This window comes from Schistocerca piceifrons, chromosome 3 (assembly GCF_021461385.2).
Source record: "Schistocerca piceifrons isolate TAMUIC-IGC-003096 chromosome 3, iqSchPice1.1, whole genome shotgun sequence".
Lineage (NCBI taxonomy): Eukaryota > Metazoa > Arthropoda > Insecta > Orthoptera > Acrididae > Schistocerca > Schistocerca piceifrons.
In genome coordinates this window covers 842,689,330-842,713,111 of record NC_060140.1, presented here as the reverse complement: position 1 = coordinate 842,713,111, position 23,782 = coordinate 842,689,330, and the positions used below count along the sequence as shown (strand labels likewise).

At 40.4% G+C, this 23,782-nt stretch overlaps 1 protein-coding gene across 1 annotated transcript in view; it reads left to right on the top strand.

Annotated features, from left to right (window-relative positions):
• Window positions 1-23,782, top strand: part of LOC124789783 (DNA topoisomerase 2-alpha-like) — a 195,246-nt gene that overhangs the window by 37,198 nt on the left and 134,266 nt on the right. The window contains 10 exon segments of the mRNA XM_047257251.1: window positions 6,684-6,794; window positions 6,796-6,832; window positions 6,835-6,868; window positions 6,870-6,894; window positions 6,973-7,105; window positions 7,108-7,145; window positions 11,181-11,420; window positions 11,533-11,638; window positions 18,241-18,431; window positions 18,986-19,117. Of these exon segments, the coding sequence (XP_047113207.1) occupies window positions 6,684-6,794; window positions 6,796-6,832; window positions 6,835-6,868; window positions 6,870-6,894; window positions 6,973-7,105; window positions 7,108-7,145; window positions 11,181-11,420; window positions 11,533-11,638; window positions 18,241-18,431; window positions 18,986-19,117 (1,047 nt within the window).

The following is a 23,782-nucleotide window of genomic DNA, read 5'->3' as shown; positions in this document are numbered from 1 at the left end:
CTAAAACCTCTTTCCTCATCACCTTAGCCAGCTTCATCCTGACCCACAACTTCTTCACTTTTGAGGGCCAGACATACCAACAATTAAAGGGAACAGCCATGGGCACCAGGATGGCCCCCTCGTACGCCAACCTATTCATGGGTCGCTTAGAGGAAGCCTTCTTGGTTACCCAAGTCTGCCAACCCAAAGTTTGGTACAGATTTATTGATGACATCTTCATGATCTGGACTCACAGTGAAGAAGAACTCCAGAATTTCCTCTCAAACCTTAACTCCTTTGGTTCCATCAGTTTCACCTGGTCCTACTCCAAATCCCATGCTACTTTCCTTGACGTTGACCTCCACCTGACCTCCACCTGTCCAATGGCCAACTTCACACGTCCGTCCACATCAAACCCACCAACAAGCAACAGTACCTCCATTATGACAGCTGCCACCCATTCCACATCAAACGGTCCCTTCCCTACAGCCTAGGTCTTCGTGGCAAACGAATCTGCTCCAGTCCAGAATCCCTGAATCAGTACACCAACAACCTGAAAACAGCTTTCACATCCCGCAACTACCCTCCCGACCTGGTACAAAAGCAAATAACCAGAGCCACTTCCTCGTCCCCTCAAACCCAGAATCCCCCACAGAAGAACCACAAAAGTGCCCCACTTGTGACAGGATACTTTCCAGGACTGGACCAGACTCTGAATGTGGCTCTCCAGCAGGGATACGACTTCCTCAAATCCTGCCCTGAAATGAGATCCATCCTTCATGAAATCCTCCCCACTCCGCCAAGAGTGTCTTTCCGCCGTCCACCTAACCTTCGTAACCTGTTAGTTCATCCCTACGAAATCCCCAAACCACCTTCCCTACCCTCTGGCTCCTATCCTTGTAACCGCCCCCGATGCAAAACCTGTCCCATGCACCCTCCCACCACCACCTACTCCAGTCCTGTAACCCGGAAGGTGTACACGATCAGAGGCAGAGCCACGTGTGAAAGCACCCACGTGATTTACCAACTGACCTGCCTACACTGTGATGCATTCTATGTGGGAATGACCAGCAACAAACTGTCCATTCGCATGAATGGACACAGGCAGACAGTGTTTGTTGGTAATGAGGATCACCCTGTGGCTAAACATGCCTTGGTGCACAGCCAGCACATCTTGGCACAGTGTTACACCGTCCGGGTTATCTGGATACTTCCCACCAACACCAACCTATCCGAACTCCGGAGATGGGAACTTGCCCTTCAGTATATCCTCTCTTCTCGTCATCCGCCAGGCCTCAATCTCCGCTAATTTCAAGTTGCCGCCACTCATACCTCACCTGTCTTTCAACAACTTCTTTGCCTCTACACTTCTATCTCGACTGACATCTCTGCCCAAACTCTTTGTCTTTAAATATGTCTGCTTGTGTCTGTATGTGTGGATGGATATGTGCGTGTGTGCGAGTGTATACCTGTCCTTTTTTCCCCCTAAGGTAAGTCTTTCCGCTCCCGGGATTGGAATGACTCCTTACCCTCTCCCTTAAAACCCACTTCCTTTCGTCTTCCCCTCTCCTTCCCTCTTTCCTGATGAGGCAACAGTTTGTTGCGAAAGCTTGAATTTTGTGTGTATGTTTGTGTTTGTTTGTGTGTCTATCGACCTGCCAGCGCTTTTGTTCGGTAAGTCACCTCATCTTTGTTTTTATATATAATTTTTCCCACGTGGAATGTTTCCTTCCATTATATTGATATCATTAATTTGAATCCAACAATTACGTTTGTTATTGTCACTGTTGCATTTCGAAATCTTTTCTGTCGTCTTATTTTCCTCTTTCTGTTTTTGCCAGTAGTTTCACTTTGTATTCACCTTCTCCTTTTTACCGTAATCTGCTATACTATTTTATCCCGCCTATATATATACTCAACAATACGTAACCCACTTCCAAACCATGACCAAAAAAATATTTTTTTGCCGCTTTCAGCACTACCGCCGCTATAATATCCACCGTTTCTAGTTCACAAACAGCTCCTTTCACCTTTTAAACAACCATTTCGGCCAGTTCTAATAACTTTCGCTTTATTTCCATTTCCGTTTTTCCCACATCACTGATCATTTTTAGCCGCTTCCCACAGGTTTTAACGCCATTATTTCTTCGTCAGACAATTGTTAGCCTCATTTTCATAATCTGCCACCACAATACCACTCCTTTTAATATACTACACGCAGTTTTTTCGAAATTTTCCCGTATTTCTCCGTCCTTTAACGTGTTTTGGCGGCAACACAACCACCTAACCTTTATGCACATCATTGTCTACCAACCCAAGTCCAACATAGCCCAGCTGTAACCAACACCTTTTCGCCTTTTTTCATTCCAGATCTCCAGTTACTTTCCAGTTCACCTTTATCTCTCCCCATATATTTATATTTTTATTTTCATTTTCATTTCACCTCATGTTACACTTTCCACCTTCTAATACCATGTCACCCTCACAACACCCCCACAATGACCCCATTAAGTTTTATTTACATTCCCTCCGCAAACATGCCTTCGCCCTAGCCAGATTACGCTCGCATATTTTATTTTCTCAGGCTTGTCTGACATTTGGCATTACCCCCAAAGGCCTCACACTCAAAGTTCCTATCTCTGGCTGCAACCCTTCCTTCCATCAGTCCCTATACCAGTTCCAATCTGAACAATCCATTGCCCTCACCCACCTAATCCTTCACCTACACATCAACTCAGCCAATGAACACACCCGTCAACTCCTATCCTTAATAAAAGTCCTTAATCTTTCCTCTCCCACATCCACACCGGCTGTTCAGAGCATCCTCCTACAGGCCAACCGTAAATTAGAACAGCATGCCACCCTCCACCTCAAAAAACTATCCAATCTCCTGGTTTCCCACCTCCGGAAAGGCAACTCACTCACCCTTCACAACCTTTCCAGCAAACCTCAACCTCCTCTCATTGCACACAAACCCAGTCTCTCCCATCTACTCAATCTCCCACTTCCAGCTCCACTCCCTCCAAAACCTCAAAATTCCGATCAACACAATCTGGAACCACAACACCCCAATTCAGTAGTTAACCTTTCCTCCAAACCTCTCTCTCAATCCGAAACCTCTGTCCTATCCAAAGGCCTCACCTTCAGCCCCACTCCCAGATTCAACCAAACGGCCCTCGTCAAAGATTTACTGTCCTACACTCGTACTCTCTGCTGGAAGTATCACTTTGCCACGAAGAAAAATGATCCTACTCCTAATGATCCGACTCCTCAAGACACCATCCAAATTGAACCCTGCCTGGAACAGTTCCGTCCTCCGTCACAGCGGGACCCACCTCCTCTTCCTCAAAATCACCCTCTCCAAACCTTCCAGGAATTTCTGACTTCCAGCCTTGCATCTCAATCCTTCTAAAAAACCTTAATCCTACACCCAACATCACCACTGCTGAAGCCCAGGCTATCCGTGATCTGAAGGCTGACCGATCCATCGTCATTCTTCCGGCGGACAAGGGTTCCACGACCGTGGTACTTGATCGTCGGGAGTATGTGGCTGAGGGACTGCGTCAGCTTTCAGACAACACCACATACAAAGTTTGCCAAGGTAACCCCATTCCCGATGTCCAGGCGGAGCTTCAAGGAATCCTCAGAAACTTAGGCCCTTCACCTGACTCCATCAACCTCCTGACCCCACCGACACCCCGCACCCCTACCTTCTACCTTCTTCCTAAAATCCACAAACCCAATCATCCCGGCCGCCCCATTGTAGCTGGTTACCAAGCCCCCACAGAGCGTATCTCTGCCTACGTAGATCAACACCTTCAACCCATTACATGCAGTCTCCCATCCTTCATCAAGGACACCAACCACTTCCTTGAACGCCTGGAATCCTTACCCAATCTGTTACCCCCGGAAACCATCCTTGTAACCATTGATGCCACGTCCTTATACACAAATATTCCGCACGTCCAGGGCCTCGCTGCGATGGAGCATTTCCTTTCACGCCGATCACCTGCCACCCTACCTAAAACCTCTTTCCTCATCACCTTAGCCAGCTTCATCCTGACCCACAACTTCTTCACTTTTGAGGGCCAGACATACCAACAATTAAAGGGAACAGCCATGGGCACCAGGATGGCCCCCTCGTACGCCAACCTATTCATGGGTCGCTTAGAGGAAGCCTTCTTGGTTACCCAAGTCTGCCAACCCAAAGTTTGGTACAGATTTATTGATGACATCTTCATGATCTGGACTCACAGTGAAGAAGAACTCCAGAATTTCCTCTCAAACCTTAACTCCTTTGGTTCCATCAGTTTCACCTGGTCCTACTCCAAATCCCATGCTACTTTCCTTGACGTTGACCTCCACCTGTCCAATGGCCAACTTCACACGTCCGTCCACATCAAACCCACCAACAAGCAACAGTACCTCCATTATGACAGCTGCCACCCATTCCACATCAAACGGTCCCTTCCCTACAGCCTAGGTCTTCGTGGCAAACGAATCTGCTCCAGTCCAGAATCCCTGAATCAGTACACCAACAACCTGAAAACAGCTTTCACATCCCGCAACTACCCTCCCGACCTGGTACAAAAGCAAATAACCAGAGCCACTTCCTCGTCCCCTCAAACCCAGAATCCCCCACAGAAGAACCACAAAAGTGCCCCACTTGTGACAGGATACTTTCCAGGACTGGACCAGACTCTGAATGTGGCTCTCCAGCAGGGATACGACTTCCTCAAATCCTGCCCTGAAATGAGATCCATCCTTCATGAAATCCTCCCCACTCCGCCAAGAGTGTCTTTCCGCCGTCCACCTAACCTTCGTAACCTGTTAGTTCATCCCTACGAAATCCCCAAACCACCTTCCCTACCCTCTGGCTCCTATCCTTGTAACCGCCCCCGATGCAAAACCTGTCCCATGCACCCTCCCACCACCACCTACTCCAGTCCTGTAACCCGGAAGGTGTACACGATCAGAGGCAGAGCCACGTGTGAAAGCACCCACGTGATTTACCAACTGACCTGCCTACACTGTGATGCATTCTATGTGGGAATGACCAGCAACAAACTGTCCATTCGCATGAATGGACACAGGCAGACAGTGTTTGTTGGTAATGAGGATCACCCTGTGGCTAAACATGCCTTGGTGCACAGCCAGCACATCTTGGCACAGTGTTACACCGTCCGGGTTATCTGGATACTTCCCACCAACACCAACCTATCCGAACTCCGGAGATGGGAACTTGCCCTTCAGTATATCCTCTCTTCTCGTCATCCGCCAGGCCTCAATCTCCGCTAATTTCAAGTTGCCGCCACTCATACCTCACCTGTCTTTCAACAACTTCTTTGCCTCTACACTTCTATCTCGACTGACATCTCTGCCCAAACTCTTTGTCTTTAAATATGTCTGCTTGTGTCTGTATGTGTGGATGGATATGTGCGTGTGTGCGAGTGTATACCTGTCCTTTTTTCCCCCTAAGGTAAGTCTTTCCGCTCCCGGGATTGGGAATGACTCCTTACCCTCTCCCTTAAAACCCACTTCCTTTCGTCTTCCCCTCTCCTTCCCTCTTTCCTGATGAGGCAACAGTTTGTTGCGAAAGCTTGAATTTTGTGTGTATGTTTGTGTTTGTTTGTGTGTCTATCGACCTGCCAGCGCTTTTGTTCGGTAAGTCACCTCATCTTTGTTTTTATATATAATTTTTCCCACGTGGAATGTTTCCTTCCATTATATTGATATCATATATATATATATATATATATATATATATATATATATATATATATATATATATATATATATATATATATATATATCTAAAAAGAAAGATGATGAAACTTACCAAACAAAAGCGCTGGCAGGTCGACAGACACACAAACAAACACAAACATACACACAAAATTCTAGCCCTCGCAACCAATGGTTGCCTCGTCAGGAAAGAGGGAAGGAGAAGGTAAGACAAAAGGATATGGGTTTTAAGGGAGAGGGTAAGGAGTCATTCCAATCCCGGGAGCGGAAAGACTTACCTTAGGGGGAAAAAAGGACAGGTATACACTCGCGCACACACACACATATCCATCCACACATACACAGACACAAGCAGACATTTGTAAAGGCAAAGAGTTGCCTTTACAAATGTCTGCTTGTGTCTGTGTATGTGTGGATGGATATGTGTGTGTGTGCGAGTGTATACCTGTCCTTTTTTCCCCCTAAGGTAAGTCTTTCCGCTCCCGGGATTGGAATGACTCCTTACCCTCTCCCTTAAAACCCATATCCTTTTGTCTTTCCTTCTCCTTCCCTCTTTCCTGACGAGGCAACCATTGGTTGCGAGGGCTAGAATTTTGTGTGTATGTTTGTGTTTGTTTGTGTGTCTGTCGACCTGCCAGCGCTTTTGTTTGGTAAGTTCATCATCTTTCTTTTTAGATATATTTTTCCCACGTGAATATTTCCCTCTATTTATATATATATATATATATATATATATATATATATATATATATATATATATATATACTTAAATGCCTACAGTGATTGAATCAGGTCAAATGTACTTGATTTTCGTGTAAGCTGTATTTTGTGTTACCAATGTTAGATGCACTGAAATTCCTCTTTAAAATCAATGTCAATTTTGTTGTCCGCCCCTCCCCCCACATGCCCACTACTTCTGCATAATAATTATCTTTAATGTGCCGTATTTAAATTTACAGACATGGGCAAATAACATGAGCAAGACATCTGAGCCTAAAATAAAGGATTTTACTGGAGAAGATTATACAAAGGTGATATTTTCTCCTGATCTTGCCAAATTCAAAATGGAAGGCACTTGATAAGGATATTGTTGCTCTAATGTCAAGGAGGCATATGATGTTGCTGCATCTACAAGAGGTGTAAAGTGATGCTAAACGGAAACGTTTGCCTGTATGTATATCTTTTGTAGTTTTTGTGTTCCTATTCCAGTAGATACACATACTTAAAAACTATTTTCTTTAAACACAGGTAAAGAACTTCAAGGATTATGTGGAGCTGTACATTAAAAATAAGGATGATGAAACTGGCAATCCCTTAAAAATAGTGTATGAGCAAGTAAATGACCGATGGGAAGTTGCACTAACTATTTCAGATAAAGGATTCAGCAAGTTTCATTTGTAAATAGCATTGCTACAACAAAGGTAAGTTACAAGCAAGACTGCCCACATTGCCTTGCTCTACCAGGTGGCTTTATTTATTTATTTATTTTAAATTCTGTCCTGTGTTTGGTAGGTTTGCATCAGTATACAATTATACATCGTGTTTTGTGTTGTAGATATGAAGAATTGTACCACACTAAATATCTTTTACTAATTACAACAATGTATTTCTCAACAAGGTGAAGTGTATTCGACCGTAGCAGGAACTAACATTGTGACTTGACTAGGTATACAATAAAACCCTTATTTTACACTTTCTTGCATCCAGACTTAAAAACCGTAAAATTGAAAAAAAGTGTAGTATCAATGAAACGTTACAGCCCCAAAATACGAGCAAAAACATATGTAATTTGCATATATGAGTATAATTTTTAATCCTACCAGTTGCATAAAATCTGTATAAGTGAAGGAAATTAAATGTACAATACAATGTTTTATACAATAATTTGTTGTAATGAATTTCATCAGCTCTTAAAAAAAATAAGATGAGTAACAGCAAGTATAAATTCATCAAAAAATTGAAATTGGTGTGTGAGAACAAGGTAATTGAGCTATTTCCTGACATGCTACGACTACAAATTATACATCAAAACATCCATTGAGATATCTTTCCATTGTTTTGACCCAGAAAAAAAGCAATAATTGGTTAACATGGTGAATTAAACCAAGAACTGTGAAGTACGGTGAACAGCTTTGGAATCTAACATGTGGGGGGTGTATGTTTTCATTTTTTAACCAATGGCAGTTTAATTGGATTGAGTAGACCTCAAGCCGTGGACATACTAAGCTTGAAACATGTTTCTGGCTACTTGATGTGGACACCCTTTGGAAACATCAAATGATAACAGTAGCAGTGTTTGTACAGATCAAGGGAAACAATGTTCAGGCCACCTATACTGCGTGTCCTCCACTGCTCGGCGCAAGTGTGTGTTTGTGTCGCATTATGTCGTCTATTGTATAGAGTTGGTTGGTGTTTTGTTTTCTCTTGCTGTGTTAAGCTTTTCTGGAGGGGGGGGGGGGGGGGGCGAATTGCAGTGGATGAGGCAGCGGACTGCTGTTTCGTTGTTATTGTACCAAGCAGTACAAGAACAGCAATAAAACAAGGTGCGCTGCAGAAAACTGCTGTTACATTTGGTAGATACTGAGAAAGACAGTGTGGAAAACAAAATAAGGTCGTTTTGTTGTAACTTGCTTCAAAATGTGAGATAAAGAAATCGTGAAACCATATTTGCTAGAAATTCAAGATTGTTACATGATATACAAGTAAATTTACAGAAACCTGAGCTGTCTTCCATATTCATTCCCATAAGTAGCAAGTTTTTTTACCCACCAGTTGTTCTATTGTATGTTTCCGCTCACCAAAGATGACGACTGTATGCAAACCAACAAATTGGTTTCTTACGACTACTAATCCGATTTTATCAGCCATTACAACTACTGTACAAACTCTCCATCAAAATAAATATCGTAGTTTTAAAACCAGTTATGAAATTCTGTGATAAATGCAACCTTATTCTGTAAACTTATGAAACACTGAGAGATGCTTATGGCCTTTAGGTCTCAAGTCACAATAAATAAATAAATAAAAAATTAATGATGATGATGTCTTTCACTGTGTATTGAGTATTAATAATGCATGCAGCACATACTACAGTTTCGTCGTCTCTAGACGTGACGTGGCAGACAACATGAAAACAATGCAACAAATAGCATTGCAGACAATGCAAATCCAGTGAGAAATGTTTACTGCCAGTGTGGACAGAAAGACAAGAAACAGTCGGAAACAGATGTGATAAACAAATAATGTTTCCAAAGACCATGTTTCCAGTGGCAGTGTGAATGCAGCTTCCCACTACTTTTTGCAGTTGTAACATCACTAGTGGGCTTTGACTATCAACTTTTGCGAGTGCCTGAGAACACCCGTGTGAACTGTGTACATTTTGGTTATTCATTTCCTTCGTAGGGTGCGACATATGTGCCCAGCATACCATTTCGAAGCAAAAGTGCATTTGACAGTATATCACGGGTATGTCACACTTATCATTAAATGTCAATTAATAAAGTGTCAACAGTGTAAGGCTTCAAGAGATTGTATGATAACTAATGTACAATACAAAATTCAGATGAGTAGGCTGTAGCATAGTGGATAACATCTTGATTAGCTGACTTTGAAGTTATAGGTTTGGTTTGCAACTCGCTGCGTGCCAATATTTCTGTGTGGTGATTCCCAAGTGTGTGGTCAGACAGAAACCTAATAGGACAGCTTACATTCATGCAAGTGAAAAGAACAGTGATAAAATTCATATTGTTCCTTGTCATACATACTTCGCTGTTTATTTCGAACGTGTGGCAATTTCCGAGTGTGTGGTTAGGCAGGAGTGTGAATGGACAGCTTAAATTGCTGCAAGTGAAACGATGAGCAATAACATTCATAGTCCTCCCTAAGACACTCGGAAATCGCCACATGTTTGGAAGTAAACAGCGAAGTATTTACAAGGAACAATACGAATTTTATCGCTGCTTGTTTCATTCGCAGGAATGTCACAAACATTTCGCATGTCACACAGCCACATATTCCCCTAAGTACTTCATGTAACAACTGAGATTCTCCTGTCACGAACACATCCATAAACATAAACTTGATGCTATAGTGACCAACAAATTGATAGCCTTGTTCCTGGTCATCTTCACAGTGCCACCATGTTATGAATTTGTCATTTCCTGCAAAAAGTAGTGTGAAGCGTTCTCAACCCATCATTATTGCATGGTGAAGCAAAACGTTGCAAGTTTGGTTGGCAAGGCCAATAGTGGATTATGTCAGCACTTCCCCTCTCACATCTCCCCTCTCCACAACGGCGTAAAATATTCCCTTAACTCTGCCATCACCCAAAGTGCGAACCGTTCGTCGTTTAATCACATCAAATGTCAGTAGACGAGTTAGAATGTAGAGTTGAGTAAATCTTACTAGGAAGAAATGTAAAAACAGGGAATTTTTAGCATTAATGTTGACGGGTTTTTCACACGCTCTACAAATTTGTGGTGTAGAATTGCAGTGCTCCATTTATAAGAACACAGGGGTGTGCCCTGTTGCTACTTCCCTCCGTGCTCCTCAGATAGAAAAACAACAGTGCTGCCTGCCACAGGAAGTTATCACTTTGCCTTACTGAGTGACTTTCTCTTTTGGTGTCACTATTTATTATTATTATCATCTCTTTCCTTTCTCAGACGTTACGTCTGGTTAAGAATGGAAAGTGACGTGGACCTTGATCAAGCACGACTTGCTTTTAACTGTACGGTATATGTTACATTGCATTTAGGAACTTTTGGGTAATTGAACATGTATCAATAATTACAGATTTCTGTAGTTGTATATATACGTTTGGATGTAGCTGTGTTGTGTTGATGTACTGGTGGAAACTGCCACGTGCCTGTAGTCTTATCACTTGCAGTTGCTCTGTCACTATGGCAAATTATTATTATTATTATTATTATTATTATTATTATTATTATTATTATTATTATTAAAAATACAATTCCCCCCTCCCCCCCCCCTCCCCCTCCTGCTGTGTGATGTATGTAAGACACTGGTGTTTTTACCAAAAAGTTTAAATTACATTACAGAAAGTGGTGATTTTTATCAAAAACCATGTTATCACATTTGTAAATGAAGTTTGCTTGAGTCACTGTCTTGACCTTTTGTTTTCACTGTGTAACAATAACAAAAATTGGAAAAATGTTGAAACCTGAAGAGCTGTATTATGAAAATGTAAATTTCCAGGAAGATTAAAACCACTGAAATTCTCCAGGTTGTTATTGATCCGCTGTTTGCTCAGGACTGACATTGGAGCTGTGACTTCTCCCCAACTGCCCGTCCCCTCCTTCCCTCCCCATGTCTGCAGACAGAGATTAAATTAGGTTATCCAATAAATACCAGAAGACCACTTCATAATGCCCCATAGAATTTTAGTAATGTGAAGCTGTTTCTTTGTATTAATTTCAAGTGATATCTGTTTTCAGGGTGGTAGACATGTAGACCATGTATCTGATATGATAGTAAAGCAGTTAATTGAGACATTGAAGAAAAAGAATAAAAATGGTATTCAAATCAAACCGTTCCAAGTGAAAAACCACATGTGGCTCTTTGTAAATTGTCTTATTGTGAATCCAACATTTGACTCACAGACAAAGGAAAATATGACTTTGCAAGCAAAAAGTTTCGGATCAAAATGTCCACTTTCAGAGAAATTCATTAACAGTGTGAGTAATATTAATAGACGTCAACAAAGGTAGTTTTGACAGATCTTGAATTTCATAGTTGGCAAATTTTGAAATTCGGTGTTGATTCATTCTGTCTTCTACTTTGACTTAGGTGACTAAATCAGGTATAGTGGAGTCTATTCTGATGTGGGCCAAAGCAAAAGCTGATACACTATTGACAAAAGCTTGCAGCAAAAAGAAACAGTCAAGACTTACAGGTATTTATTTTTTGTACCTTAATTATTTTTTAATTGTGATACCTAGTTTCTGTTTGGTTTGTACTGATGATGTATGTCATCAGCTATTTCTATTAATTAAACTTTATTTACTTTACTCCTTTAGTTTACAATATTAACAGAAAAAAAGTTTCCATTCAGTGAACTTAAAGTCAATGGATTGATGCTCACCATTTTATTATTCTACCATCCAATAATGCTAATACTTTACATGCATTGTCAGAAGATAAAATTACTTTTACTGTAAACATCTGGAAAAAGTAATGGATGGCAATACACAGTGAGTTTGTGTCACCTAGGCTTACTAAGTGGGATCCTTTTTCATGCCTTGCGATACAGCCAGTTCAGTTTCTCTGCTTGCAGTGTGTGTAGTGAAGAGAGGAGGAAGACACCACAGCTTCGTGCCCATCGTTTGAAAATATTTGTTTGTAATGAATTCTTCTACCTCATTCCATAAATATTTCAATTAAACTTAACCAAAGAGGAAGTCTCAGTAGCAGATGTCACTTTCCCCAGTGAACATCGTATTCAATATTTTCAGGTTCAGGACTTCACTGACCCATCATCATTTCTTTAAAAAGTATGCCGTGAGCAACAGTCAACAATGGTTAACAAAGTTTGCTTAATTGTAGATGTCACTGAAAATGACCCGATGTTGCTAAAAGTTCTATATAAGATTGTTTTCATGTTCTGAACTCTTCTAAGACATCACTGCCTTTGTAAAAAGTGTGTTGTTGGTATAAGTCAACAGTAACAAATTAAGTATTTTTTAAACGTTTTCTTGGGTGGTAATGCAAGTTATGAAGAAAGTGTTGCTATTATTGCAAGGGTTGAATAGACCTAGAAGAACAAACATTAGAAAAGACCATTTTGGAAAAAAAGTTGACGTTTTTGCAAAAGTAAACATTCCAGTCAGAGTTGTTGTTAGACAGTAAAATCTAATTATCATCTTCGGTTATTTTCTTTACAGTACCTACCTCCTGCCCCCAACTGCCCCACCCACCCGAGAGAGCTAAGTACTGTGTGCCAACTTAAATTCCTTATTTGTTGTTCTTCCCATTTCTTCCAGTATTCTTTCATCTGTTCACTATGTTTTTCTTCCAATCCCCTCCTACCTTGGTATCGTTCCGCATTCAGTACTTTTCCCTAAACACTTATGTCAGTCGTTTCCTCAACTTTTGTTATTTTTTTCTAAATCCTTTATTACTTCATGGGTTCAACTTGTTCTTTTAATGAAGATAAATATCAGTTGCCAGTTGCACAAAAATTTTAGTGAATATACTTTAATGTTTCAGTAGATTAATTTGTCATTTTCAGAAGTTACAGGCTTAAATGTAGATAAGTCAACATTAAACAAAAATTGGGTAAGATAAAAGTGCCCTACAAAGAAGATTCTTTTCTACCTTTACAAATCACTGTATGGTAACAGCAGGGAGATGTCAGCACCACATATCTGTACCCAGAGCACCAGTGTGTTTACTCGTAAAAGATTATCATCATGTGGGAGCCACATTGCGATAGCACTAACATCTGGTGGAGATTCGGTGAATTTTTTATATTAGCATTGTAATGTTTTTCTAATGAATTATCTTTTTATATCAAAAAACAAAGATGTAGTGACTTACCAAATGAAAGTGCTGGCAGGTCGACAGACACACAAACAAACACAAACATACACACAAAATTCAAGCTTTCGCAACAAACTGTTGCCTCATCAGGAATGAGGGAAGGAGAGGGAAAGACGAAAGGATGTGGGTTTTAAGGGAGAGGGTAAGGAGTCATTCCAATCCCGGGAGCGGAAAGACTTACCTTAGGGGGGAAAAAGGACGGGTATACACTCACGCTCGCGCGCGCGCGCGCGCGCGCGCGCACACACACACACACACACACACACACAAGCAGATGTCTGCTTGTGTCTGTATATACATATATACACATATACAGACACAAGCAGACATATTTAATGTCTGCTTGTGTCTGTATATGTGTGGATGGATATGTGTGTGTATGCGAGTGTATACCCGTCCTTTTTTCCCCCTAAGGTAAGTCTTTCCGCTCCCGGGATTGGAATGACTCCTTACCCCTCTTCCTTAAAACCCACATCCTTTCGTCTTTCCCTCTCCTTCCCTCTTTCCTGATGAGGCAACAATTTGTTGCGAAAGCTTGAATTTTGTGTGTATGTTTGTGTGTCTGTCGACCTGCCAGCACTTTCATTTGGTAAGTCGCTACATCTTTGTTTTTTGATATATTTTTCCTACGTGGAATGTTTCCCTCTATTATAACCATAAGAATGATCTTTTTAGTATTTCTAATCTATCTAAATTGTAAATTATGGTTTAATACCAGAGATATGCCAATTTTTTTATTTTTAGAGAAGCATTTTGTATTTTACGGGTATTCAGTTATAATGTTTGTTAATTTTTTTCTTGCAGAAATTCTTATGCTATTCCTACAGGCTATTTCTTCGTAAAGATTACTTTGCAATCTAACAGGTGTTACATTTTCAAAAAGTGTAGCAAAGTCATCTGCAAATACAAGACAGTTTACTCCAAAATTTTCGTTTCTTCTTCCCAACTTTGAAATATTATATTCATTCAGTTTTTCACTCCAAGTTCTTATAGTTTATTCTAGAACAGGATTGGGGTCAGACAACCCTTTCCAATACACCTGTGTTTGTTTCAAAGCCGCCGCCACCACCACCCCACCACCACCACCCCACCACTACCACCACCGTTGCTGCTGCCACCGCTGGTCTCAATACCTTCATTTGTAAGCCTACTGGCATTTCTTCTTTCCTGGCACTCCTCCAATAATGTGTTGTCAGAGCCATCCATAGTACTGGATACATAGCTCTTCTTGAATCCTTTCATAATAGATTCACTAGGTATTATGCTCCAGACAGTAAGGATCCACTGGCCCAGCAAGGGTATTGAGGGTTTCTTTAACTTCACTCTTGGAGTGAAGGCATAGTCTCTGAAGAAGCCACTCATTGTAACACTGTTGTAGGTGAACCTTAAAGTTCTATTCCCAATTACATCCATTTCTTAAAATTGGGAGGTCATGCTTCCAGGACACACTACTAGAACTGTGTTGCTCTTTATCAGATCCTTAACTTTCTGGGTTGTGTCCCCCCTGAAAGAGTGCAGTACCAACATTTTCCTTCTGTTTACAAGAGCCTGGTATTCTGTTGCAAACAACTTTCAGCCAATCTAGTATTGGGTCATTCGGTATCCATCTCTTTTCTAGTCATATAAAGACAAGTCCTGCAGGCAGTTTGTTATTTGGTATTGTTTTCCTTGTGAAGAACCACATATGAGGTGTGCTTCCTTCCATCTGTTAGCGTACCACTCATTGCTGTTATTCTGGACTCTGTATTGCAAGAACAACTTAAAAGGAACACTTTTAACATACTTCACATCGACACTAACTTTTGACAGCATATCAATATAAACAGGTATCTGCTCAGCCCCTGTTGCACATATGGTCTAGCAAATAATTGGTTTACCATGTGCATATTCTTTGTTCACGAGATTGGCGTCGTCATTTGGATGCTGTGTGCTTTGATGTGTTTCTATGAAATGTTTGACTGCCTTGAGTGTTTGTTATAATTATGTGTGACATTCAGTGATCCAGGTTCCTTTTGATTATTCAGTACTTATTGAGATATTTGTTCTCGAACATTTTCTTATGAGGAAAAGTAGAGAGCACTGTGCTATCCATCCCATTATTAAACTGGGACTCGACAGAGCAAAATGTAGATAATCTGATGTTATCACAGCTGAATTGTCATAACATACCAGTTGAAAACTGCGTGGCTTTCTGCTCCAACAATGAACCTGTTATGATAGGACACAAAAATGGGGTTTCGGTAGTTCTGAAGGAAGTTAAACCCCTGTATTGCCATCGTAGGTTGCATTTGCCATCCTGTTAATCTAGCTGCTGAAAAAGATGCTGGTAGATTACCACTTGAAGTGGATGAGATTGTTGTTGATATATTTTATTTTCTAGAGAAGAGTGTCAAAAGAAAAGAATGCCTTCAGAAATTTCAGAATTTGTGCAATAAAGAGACAGAGAAAATCCTGAAACTAGTTTGTACTGGGTGGTTATGTTTAGGCAGATGTTTGGTCAGACTAGTGGACCAGTGGCATCCACTTCTTCCCCCCCCCCCCCTCCCTCCCCCCCCCCCTCTCTCTCTCTCTCTCTCTCTCTCTCTCTCTCTCTCTCTCTCTCCAAAGGAGGAAGTAATGTTATTAAACACCTCCACAAGCTTGACATCTTTCAGAATACCTAGAGTTGAACAAAGAGTATCAGAAGAAGAGAATTCTTGATTCTGCTACTACACATGCCCCTAAGACGATAGCATAATCTTCCAAATGTGACAAGCCCATCCTAAAAGGTAAGAGTGATGCTACATCACATAAGGAAAAATTGTTTATGTTCCTGTCATCAACTTCAGCAAGGCCTTTCGCACTTTCCTTCTTGTGACTATTCCTGTATTTGATAAATTGAATGTTGCCCTTCAACCTTCTTCCCCACAAGTTTTTTCATTAGAACTTCTAATGGCTTTGCTAAAGCAGTTTGTTAAGCCCAAAATTGTCAAAAGCTCCACATTGCTTGAAGTTGAGTAAAACTTGATTCAAAATCAAAGAAGTTATGAATCAAAGAAGCTATGAAAATCAAAGAAGTTATGATGAGTTAGTTATTGACATTCAGACATAGTGAGTGCTCCCCAGGATACAGATAGATCCCTTTTCTTTTCATCAGTGGGAAACTACTTTTGTACTGCCCGTGACTACATCATCAAGTTTACACTTAAGGATTAATGCGTTAAAGCATACTCAAGTTGCTAGGTTAGACAAAATTGAAGATGCACCATCATATTTTGCAAAGAAGAGAATGAAACTACAGATGAGGTGGTGAATGAGCTTCAGAGGCTGTTCATAGCTCTTCAGGTAGGTGACACTTTAGATGCACACCAAAATGCTGTGAGTGAGTCCTGTTGGGCACAAATATCAAGAATTTGTGGAGCTGATAGACTTCTTAAGTATAACAGAATTTCTAGAGCAATGCTCTTTATTCTCACTGTACCCCATAGCAGTGCAGAATGTGAATGTGTTTTCAGCCTTGTAAAGAAAAATGGAACAGAGTTCTGATCATCCATGTCCAGTCAACCTCCAGAGTCTTCCTGTTTTGAAGACCAGGAGTTCTGGTCTCTGTTAAGACCAAACACTTTCTCAATATCCTTTGTAGGAAGCTAGAGAAGCTAAAACATTGACTTTCAAGTCGAACTAACATGTGATTTGTAGTGTTTATAATATTAGTTTTTGCCTATGTTACACTAAAAAAGTTTTGTTGTGCAAAGCCTTTTTCAGTTATCACATATCTGCTTAATTTATCAAGGAAGTAATGTGTATGCTCCAAACCAATAGTCACCACACCTGCTGCTGTTTAACATGAATTTCTTCTTGGTTGTTATGTTCATCTACAAATCATTGTCCTATGCTGTAAGTAGATGTGATTTCATTGTAGTATCCCGTTTAAAGCATGAATTATTGTATTTTGTAGCCCAGAAGAATTATTATTTTCATTAAGCCAGGGTATGTTGAAAATTGTTAGATTATTTTGTCATGCATGATAGCCTTTCTCAAAAGTTGGCAGGTATGCAATAGCCCTTTTCTGTCTGAGTCCTAAAGCTAATTACAGCTCGGCAGAAGCATATGATGAATTTTTGATTGAAAGCTTAGCACATTGGCTGTATGAATTATTGCTGTTTTTTCGCTTTAACTACAGTGTTATGATGAAATAACAGTAATATTATGAAAACGAAAGCTTGCTAATCACCATATGGAGGATACGCTGAAGTCACAGACAGGCACCACAAAAAGAATGCTTTACTTTACTGCCAAGCTGTGGCCAAGAGACAGTTACTGAAAGTACTGCCTAACACAACATGCTTCACTTCAGTGACTGCTTCACAGCCTGTGCAATATAGGTCCCCTCTTCCTTGTTCCCATTCCAGCACTAGAATGCCTTCTATTACAATCCAACACACTCACTAGACTTTTCCCCTCCCTTCTCTCCTTTTCCATTCCCCCAACCCATAAAGAGAGAGAGAGAGAGAGGAGGAAGAAGAAGAAGAAACCTGACTGCACTTGGACGCCTTACCCTGTCTTCACCATATCCCTGCATGGTCCCACAAGCTGTACTACACCTAGCCCCACCTCTACCTGGCTATTCGTTCCAGCCTCCCGCATATCCTCATCACCCACAGATTGTCTCTCCCATGAAGCACAGTTAGTGTATGCAGTCTGGTCTCAGTGGCCGTAGACAGTGGTTTGTGCATGTGTGTGTGCTCTCTCTCTCTCTCTCTCTCTCTCTCTCTCGCTCTCTCTCTCTCTCTCTCCCCTCCCTCCCCCTCCCCCCCCCCCTTTACAGGAAGCTTTTTTGGCCGAAACCTCAAATGTATGAGAGCTATTTTGTTGTGACTGTCAGCAGTCTATCCTTTTCATAATATTATTGTTCTTCCATCCTGTGTTTTCAATTGTTTGATGTTATGATAAAAGTTACATATCATTTCAATACAGGGATTCCGAAGCTAGAAGATGCAAACCATGCGGGGACACAACACTCTCTGGACTGTACTCTTATTCTTACTGAGGGAGACTCAGCCAAGTCATTGGCTGTGTCTGGTCTTGGTGTAATTGGAAGAGATAAATATGGTGTTTTCCCATTGAGAGGCAAGCTGTTGAACGTTCGTGAAGCTTCCCACAAACAGGTGAGCTTATGGATGTCCCATGTATCTAACATTTGGAATAAAACTAATATTTATTATTGAAATCAGTGGACTTGCTTAGTGGATGAAAAGTACTTGACATATTTGTTAGTTTTCTGTTCACTATAATGTTGCTTTGGTCTTCTTTAGGACAGGCCACATGTAAAATTCTATTTAATAATTGTAGAGAAATGTCAGTTGTTATTACACATCATTGTAATGGATGATGTTAATAGTTGGCACTTCGTTTAACTTACACTTACAGTTATTGGCACTTGTTAGAATATTGTTTGCATAACTGTGCAAATAATTGTTACTTTACTCTATTTGGTCGAACAAAGTTTTCTGCCTATAACTCCAACACAGAAATGTGTGTCTTAAATATTCTTTTATGTCCCTGCTATTTACGCATTTAGTTGTGAAGCTCCAATTTCTGATAGCGTGATTTTCACATTATCTGTTAATATTTGCCTCACACACACAATTTTTGAGTATGTATGCAGTATTTATTGTAATAATGAAATGTTTTAAGTGCTGTGTAATTTGTATTTTGACAGATAATGGATAATGCAGAAATAAACAACATAATTCGTATTGTTGGCCTTCAGTACAAGAAGAAGTATGAATCTGTAAATGATCTAAAGACACTGAGATATGGAAAGCTGATGATAATGACAGATCAGGACCAGGTAAATCAACTCTTATCTCGAAAAGGACTTAGATTTTTGTTGTTGATGTGCATAATACTTTCTTAAGTGGGTCAATAGAAAAGGGGTGGTAACCTGTTTGCATTTGGAGGATACAGTACTTTCATTTCTTTGAAATTGAATAAACCAAAAAATCGATTAACCGGTGCTTTCTGTTCGGTTCCTGCTGAATTATATCAAAAAAATTTCTCACTTAACTGAATTTTACGAATTAAAATTTGATCCCCAAGTTACATATTCCATATCTTATTTGCATCTGAACCAAATAAGTGTAAGCATACGTAGTTCTGTGCACTACATTATTTTCTGTTACAGTTTTCACATAATTTTTGTCTGATGCACTTTAATCTCATAACAATGGCCCGATCTCTTGCTTGCTACTCGCAAGATGCAAGGACGAGGGGAAAGAGGAGCTGGTCAGCAAACCACACATATTGCACAACAATCCATAGATCTTTCTCTCCTTGTCTGTCTGTCTGTGAACCGTGAATGTGGGTCGTGTCCCCCCCCCCCCCCCTCCCCCACCCCCATCATTTGCAATATGCCATAGAAACAGAAATCAGCTAATAATACTCAGAAGCTATATCAAAAGCAGAAAATTCTACATGTTGCCAGCAGCACTGTAGAGAAGACTAAAACACAGGTTGCAGATCCTGAAGTCTGCTCTCATCGATAATAAGTTCAACACAGAAAATAGAGGCAGTCCTGGTAAGCTGTTGATTTTGCTGCAGTAGAAAGCGCATGAGGCTGACCATACTTTAACAGGGTGTCTGCGACCCGGGAGATCTGGGAAAAACCCGGAAATTTTTTCATCCGGGAGAAAACCGGGAAAAACCCGGGAATTTTTGATTGTTTTTGTTCTCAGTTAAATTTTTGTAATTTTGACTGGTAAGAACAAATACTCTAACAAAGGATATTACTGTATCCTGCTACTGCAGAATAATACTGCAGCCATAAAACGTGAACGAGAGAAAAAACTAAAATAAAACTTAAATTGCAAAGGAAATGCGCCAATACAGCAACAAAACACAGTGCTCGTACAGTTGTCTGCCAACAGCAAAACGTGTCAAAGACTTTAGGAAGACCATGCAGTGCTTCGTAACAACAAATTGCCTCCGAGGAGCATGACGCCACAACTGTTAACATTAGATTTGTTTTAGCAGTTACAAGTGGGATCATACGTATGCGCAGTTGAGTAGTATCCTCTTCCGTTTCTGGCTACAGAAACGTGGCCGTTGGCTGTGTAAGCAGTCACAATATAAAAGCAGCTAGAAAATTTTACTGGCGGGCTCAAGCTGCCAGATTGCGCAGCAGCCCTGGATCTAGGAGTGCAGGGGGGGGGGGGGGGTCGGGGTCAGATTCGTATAAAACTTGTTTCACAAAGCGCCTAGCATCCAGTGCAAGTTGGTCTATCGATTGTTCGTATGACTTTTAAACGTGTCCCTGTCGGTTTTTGAACATTGTTGAACACATTCTAAGTTGATTTCTGAATGCGTGCATAGTGTACGTGATGTCTCTGTCAGTGGAATCCTCATCACATCTAGAAATAAACTTTCCTGCAGACAAAAGGGGCTAGATGGGCAGAGTATAGCCGAACGAAAGAAAGTCAACCACTGTCTGATTATGTGGTTGATAGGATTTGCGAATGATGAGCGTTGTTAAGATTACCAGCGAAATCCATAGATTCAGATTACCAGAGTGCGAATAAACGACTAACAGGAATAACTGGTAATAAAGATTACGTATTATCTTCTCGGTGTATCCAAGAAAGTGAAATTTTTGGCCAGATCGCTGCTATACTAGCAAGGGCCAGTTGTACGGTCTCCGGCTAGCAGTCGCTTTAAGGTCTATTCTGGAAGTAGCACGGAAAACGCGTTGTATGAACATGTAACAATGCCTAACCGGAGAATAATCGCGGGATAACCTAACTGGTTATTCTGGCAGAGTTAGTGAAGTTAACCGGCGAATAACTTTTGACATTGTCAGGAATAGATACAGAATTGGTGATGACAGCATTGTTTGTTACAACGAGGAAGGAGAAGAAACGGGGAAATCACACAAATTATGGAAGAATAAGAAGATTCCAAATTTCTATAAAAATTTCGCACTACTACTTTTCGATCTCGTGCATGAGAAACCAGAGTGTATGAATGAAGTGTAAAACTATTTCCTAACGTAAAGCTTTTTGCTTGTAGTAGGCCTAATAGGCATTTGGTATTGGTACTTAGTGAATTATAATCTGCCGTGTTATAAAAATGGCCATTTCTGCCAAAAGTCTCGTTTATTTGGTGTGTGTGTTACAATTGCTGCGGTATTATAAAGGCCTATTTTGTTTTATCTTGCATACTCTGACAAAATATAGGTAATCAGGTCTAGAAACCACACCAGTCTTGAGCCTACTTGTGATTCAGCTTTTTCAGTATTAGACGACGACATTTCGATTTTTCAAGTAGCAAAACGTGTGACGAACTTTGATGAGGTAAAAGATCCTTTCGCAGAAAGGAAAGCACGCCATGTAAAGCTGTAGCAAGATTAGAGAGAAAAAAATTCTAGGAGCTAAGGATTGAAGAAATGTGTACTATCTTGCTTGTCTCTTCTCTTTACTGGCTTTATGTATCCTATACTTAATTTTATGGCACACAAAGCAGCAAGTTGTTAGCTAATAGGGAATAAAGAGCGCAAATTTTCTGAAGAAAGAAAGAAAGAAAGAAAGAAAAAAGAGGGGCAGGATGTCAAACCGGCCAACTGGAAGCAGGAGAGGCACCATAGGACATTTTAATTTCTGCTGTCCTGAATATAGTTTGATGGCATCCAGTATAAAATATACACGTTTCAATTCCACAGACCGAAATACAGTGACGTGTGATAGAAGAATGCTGTGTGAAGAGGTGTGGCACTGCACTTTGGCACACTTACGATCAGATAACATGTCTTACAATTCCTCGGACACGTATGTTTTATGTATCACAGTCTTCAGAGAGATTTTCGCTATAAAATGAATGTATTTTTGAAAATCCGATTTTTTTAAACGTCCTATCTCAAACGCTCGAGGGACGCCACCATCTACTATTGCCCCGGTTCGGAAATATCGTAGATACGGGTCTGATGCGCAGAGCAGTTTGAGTTATAATAGGGAAGCTGGTAATCTCCATGTGACCCGTGTTTACATTTAGTGATTTTGCAGTTTCCTCTGTCTACTGCTCTCACATCAAATGAAAACAAAATTGCTTTCTTTGGCCAGAAGCTATCATGTGAATTAAAATACATTCACATAATAACGGAAGACTAAAATACGTTATTAGTTTCAGATTTTATTTTATTTCCACCTTTCCGACAGTCAGGCATTAATTGCCATGCAGAACAACGAAGTTATTTTTATCGGTTTGCTGGAAAAATTTTCTTTTATTAATCTTTTCCGCTGCGGCAGTCAATATATTTGAACAAAGGGTTTAATTTCAAACTATGGCTAGTTTCAACTGTTCGGTGCATTTCAAGTGTATGTTTTCATCTTCTAGCATGTATGGCATTATGCCATTACAAAGAACCAGACATGAGATAACAAAGTACTGGTACCCAAGGAAATTTACATCCCGAAACCACATTGAAAAGCTTAATATCAGGTCGATGCCTACTTCACTGGGAATCTGGGACTCATTTAAAAATCAGCTGTTTGATGACGAGCCACTTAGAAGAATTTATAGACCAGAAGATCACACTTTTATGTCGTTATTAAAAAAATTACTGGCACATTTGTGTGATATATCTTAAAATGTAATACATGCATAAAAGACCAACATTGTATGTGAAAGCGTAGCTTCTCTTGCAGCGTATTGGCCTTAGTGACCAATATTATATGTGAAAGCTTTGTTTTTCTTGTAGTAACATTATATATATTAATTTAAACCATTAACTTTCCCTGTTTGTGTGTCCGCACTACTTAACAGTGATGTTGCTATTGGCTGACTACACCACGTGTCCGAAGCTCTAAATATCCGCTGCCATTGGCTGACGAGATCACATGACATGAGCTATGACTGGCTTACAAATAGGCATCGCAATCTCAATGTCAATGCTTCGGAAAGTAACATGCGGTGTTTGGTGCAATTCGAATTTATACTTTCGTAATACGAAAATATGCAGTGTACATGTTACTGCACATCAAACATCTTTCCAAAAGGTGTTTCGTTTTCTAAAGCGCCGGGAAATTCTACGCCCATGTATAAAACCATAGCCATTCAAAGGATTGATCAGTTATACAGTTCCGAGAGAAAATATACAGTCAATTAACAGGGAAAAACTATGTTTCCACCCGGGAGAAAGTGTATTTTTAACCAGGAAATCCGGGAATTTTTTTCCTTGGCCACGTATACACCCTGTTTAAGTAGTGGAGGATTCTTTGTTTGAATGGTTCTATCACATGGGTTCACAACAAATTCTGTTGTCTGGCCCCATGTTTCAACAAAAGGCTAGTAAAATTGCCCATAAAAGAGAAAAAATCTTGGAGGAAAATGCAGGAAGGAGAGACTCAAGTGTGTGCAAACAGAAGATAGATACATTGTGCTGTAATTGATACAGTAGTTTAAATAGGCTTATGCCTAAGTTATGCCTAATTAGTTATTTAGGCCTAAAGAGTGAATCAATTGTGAT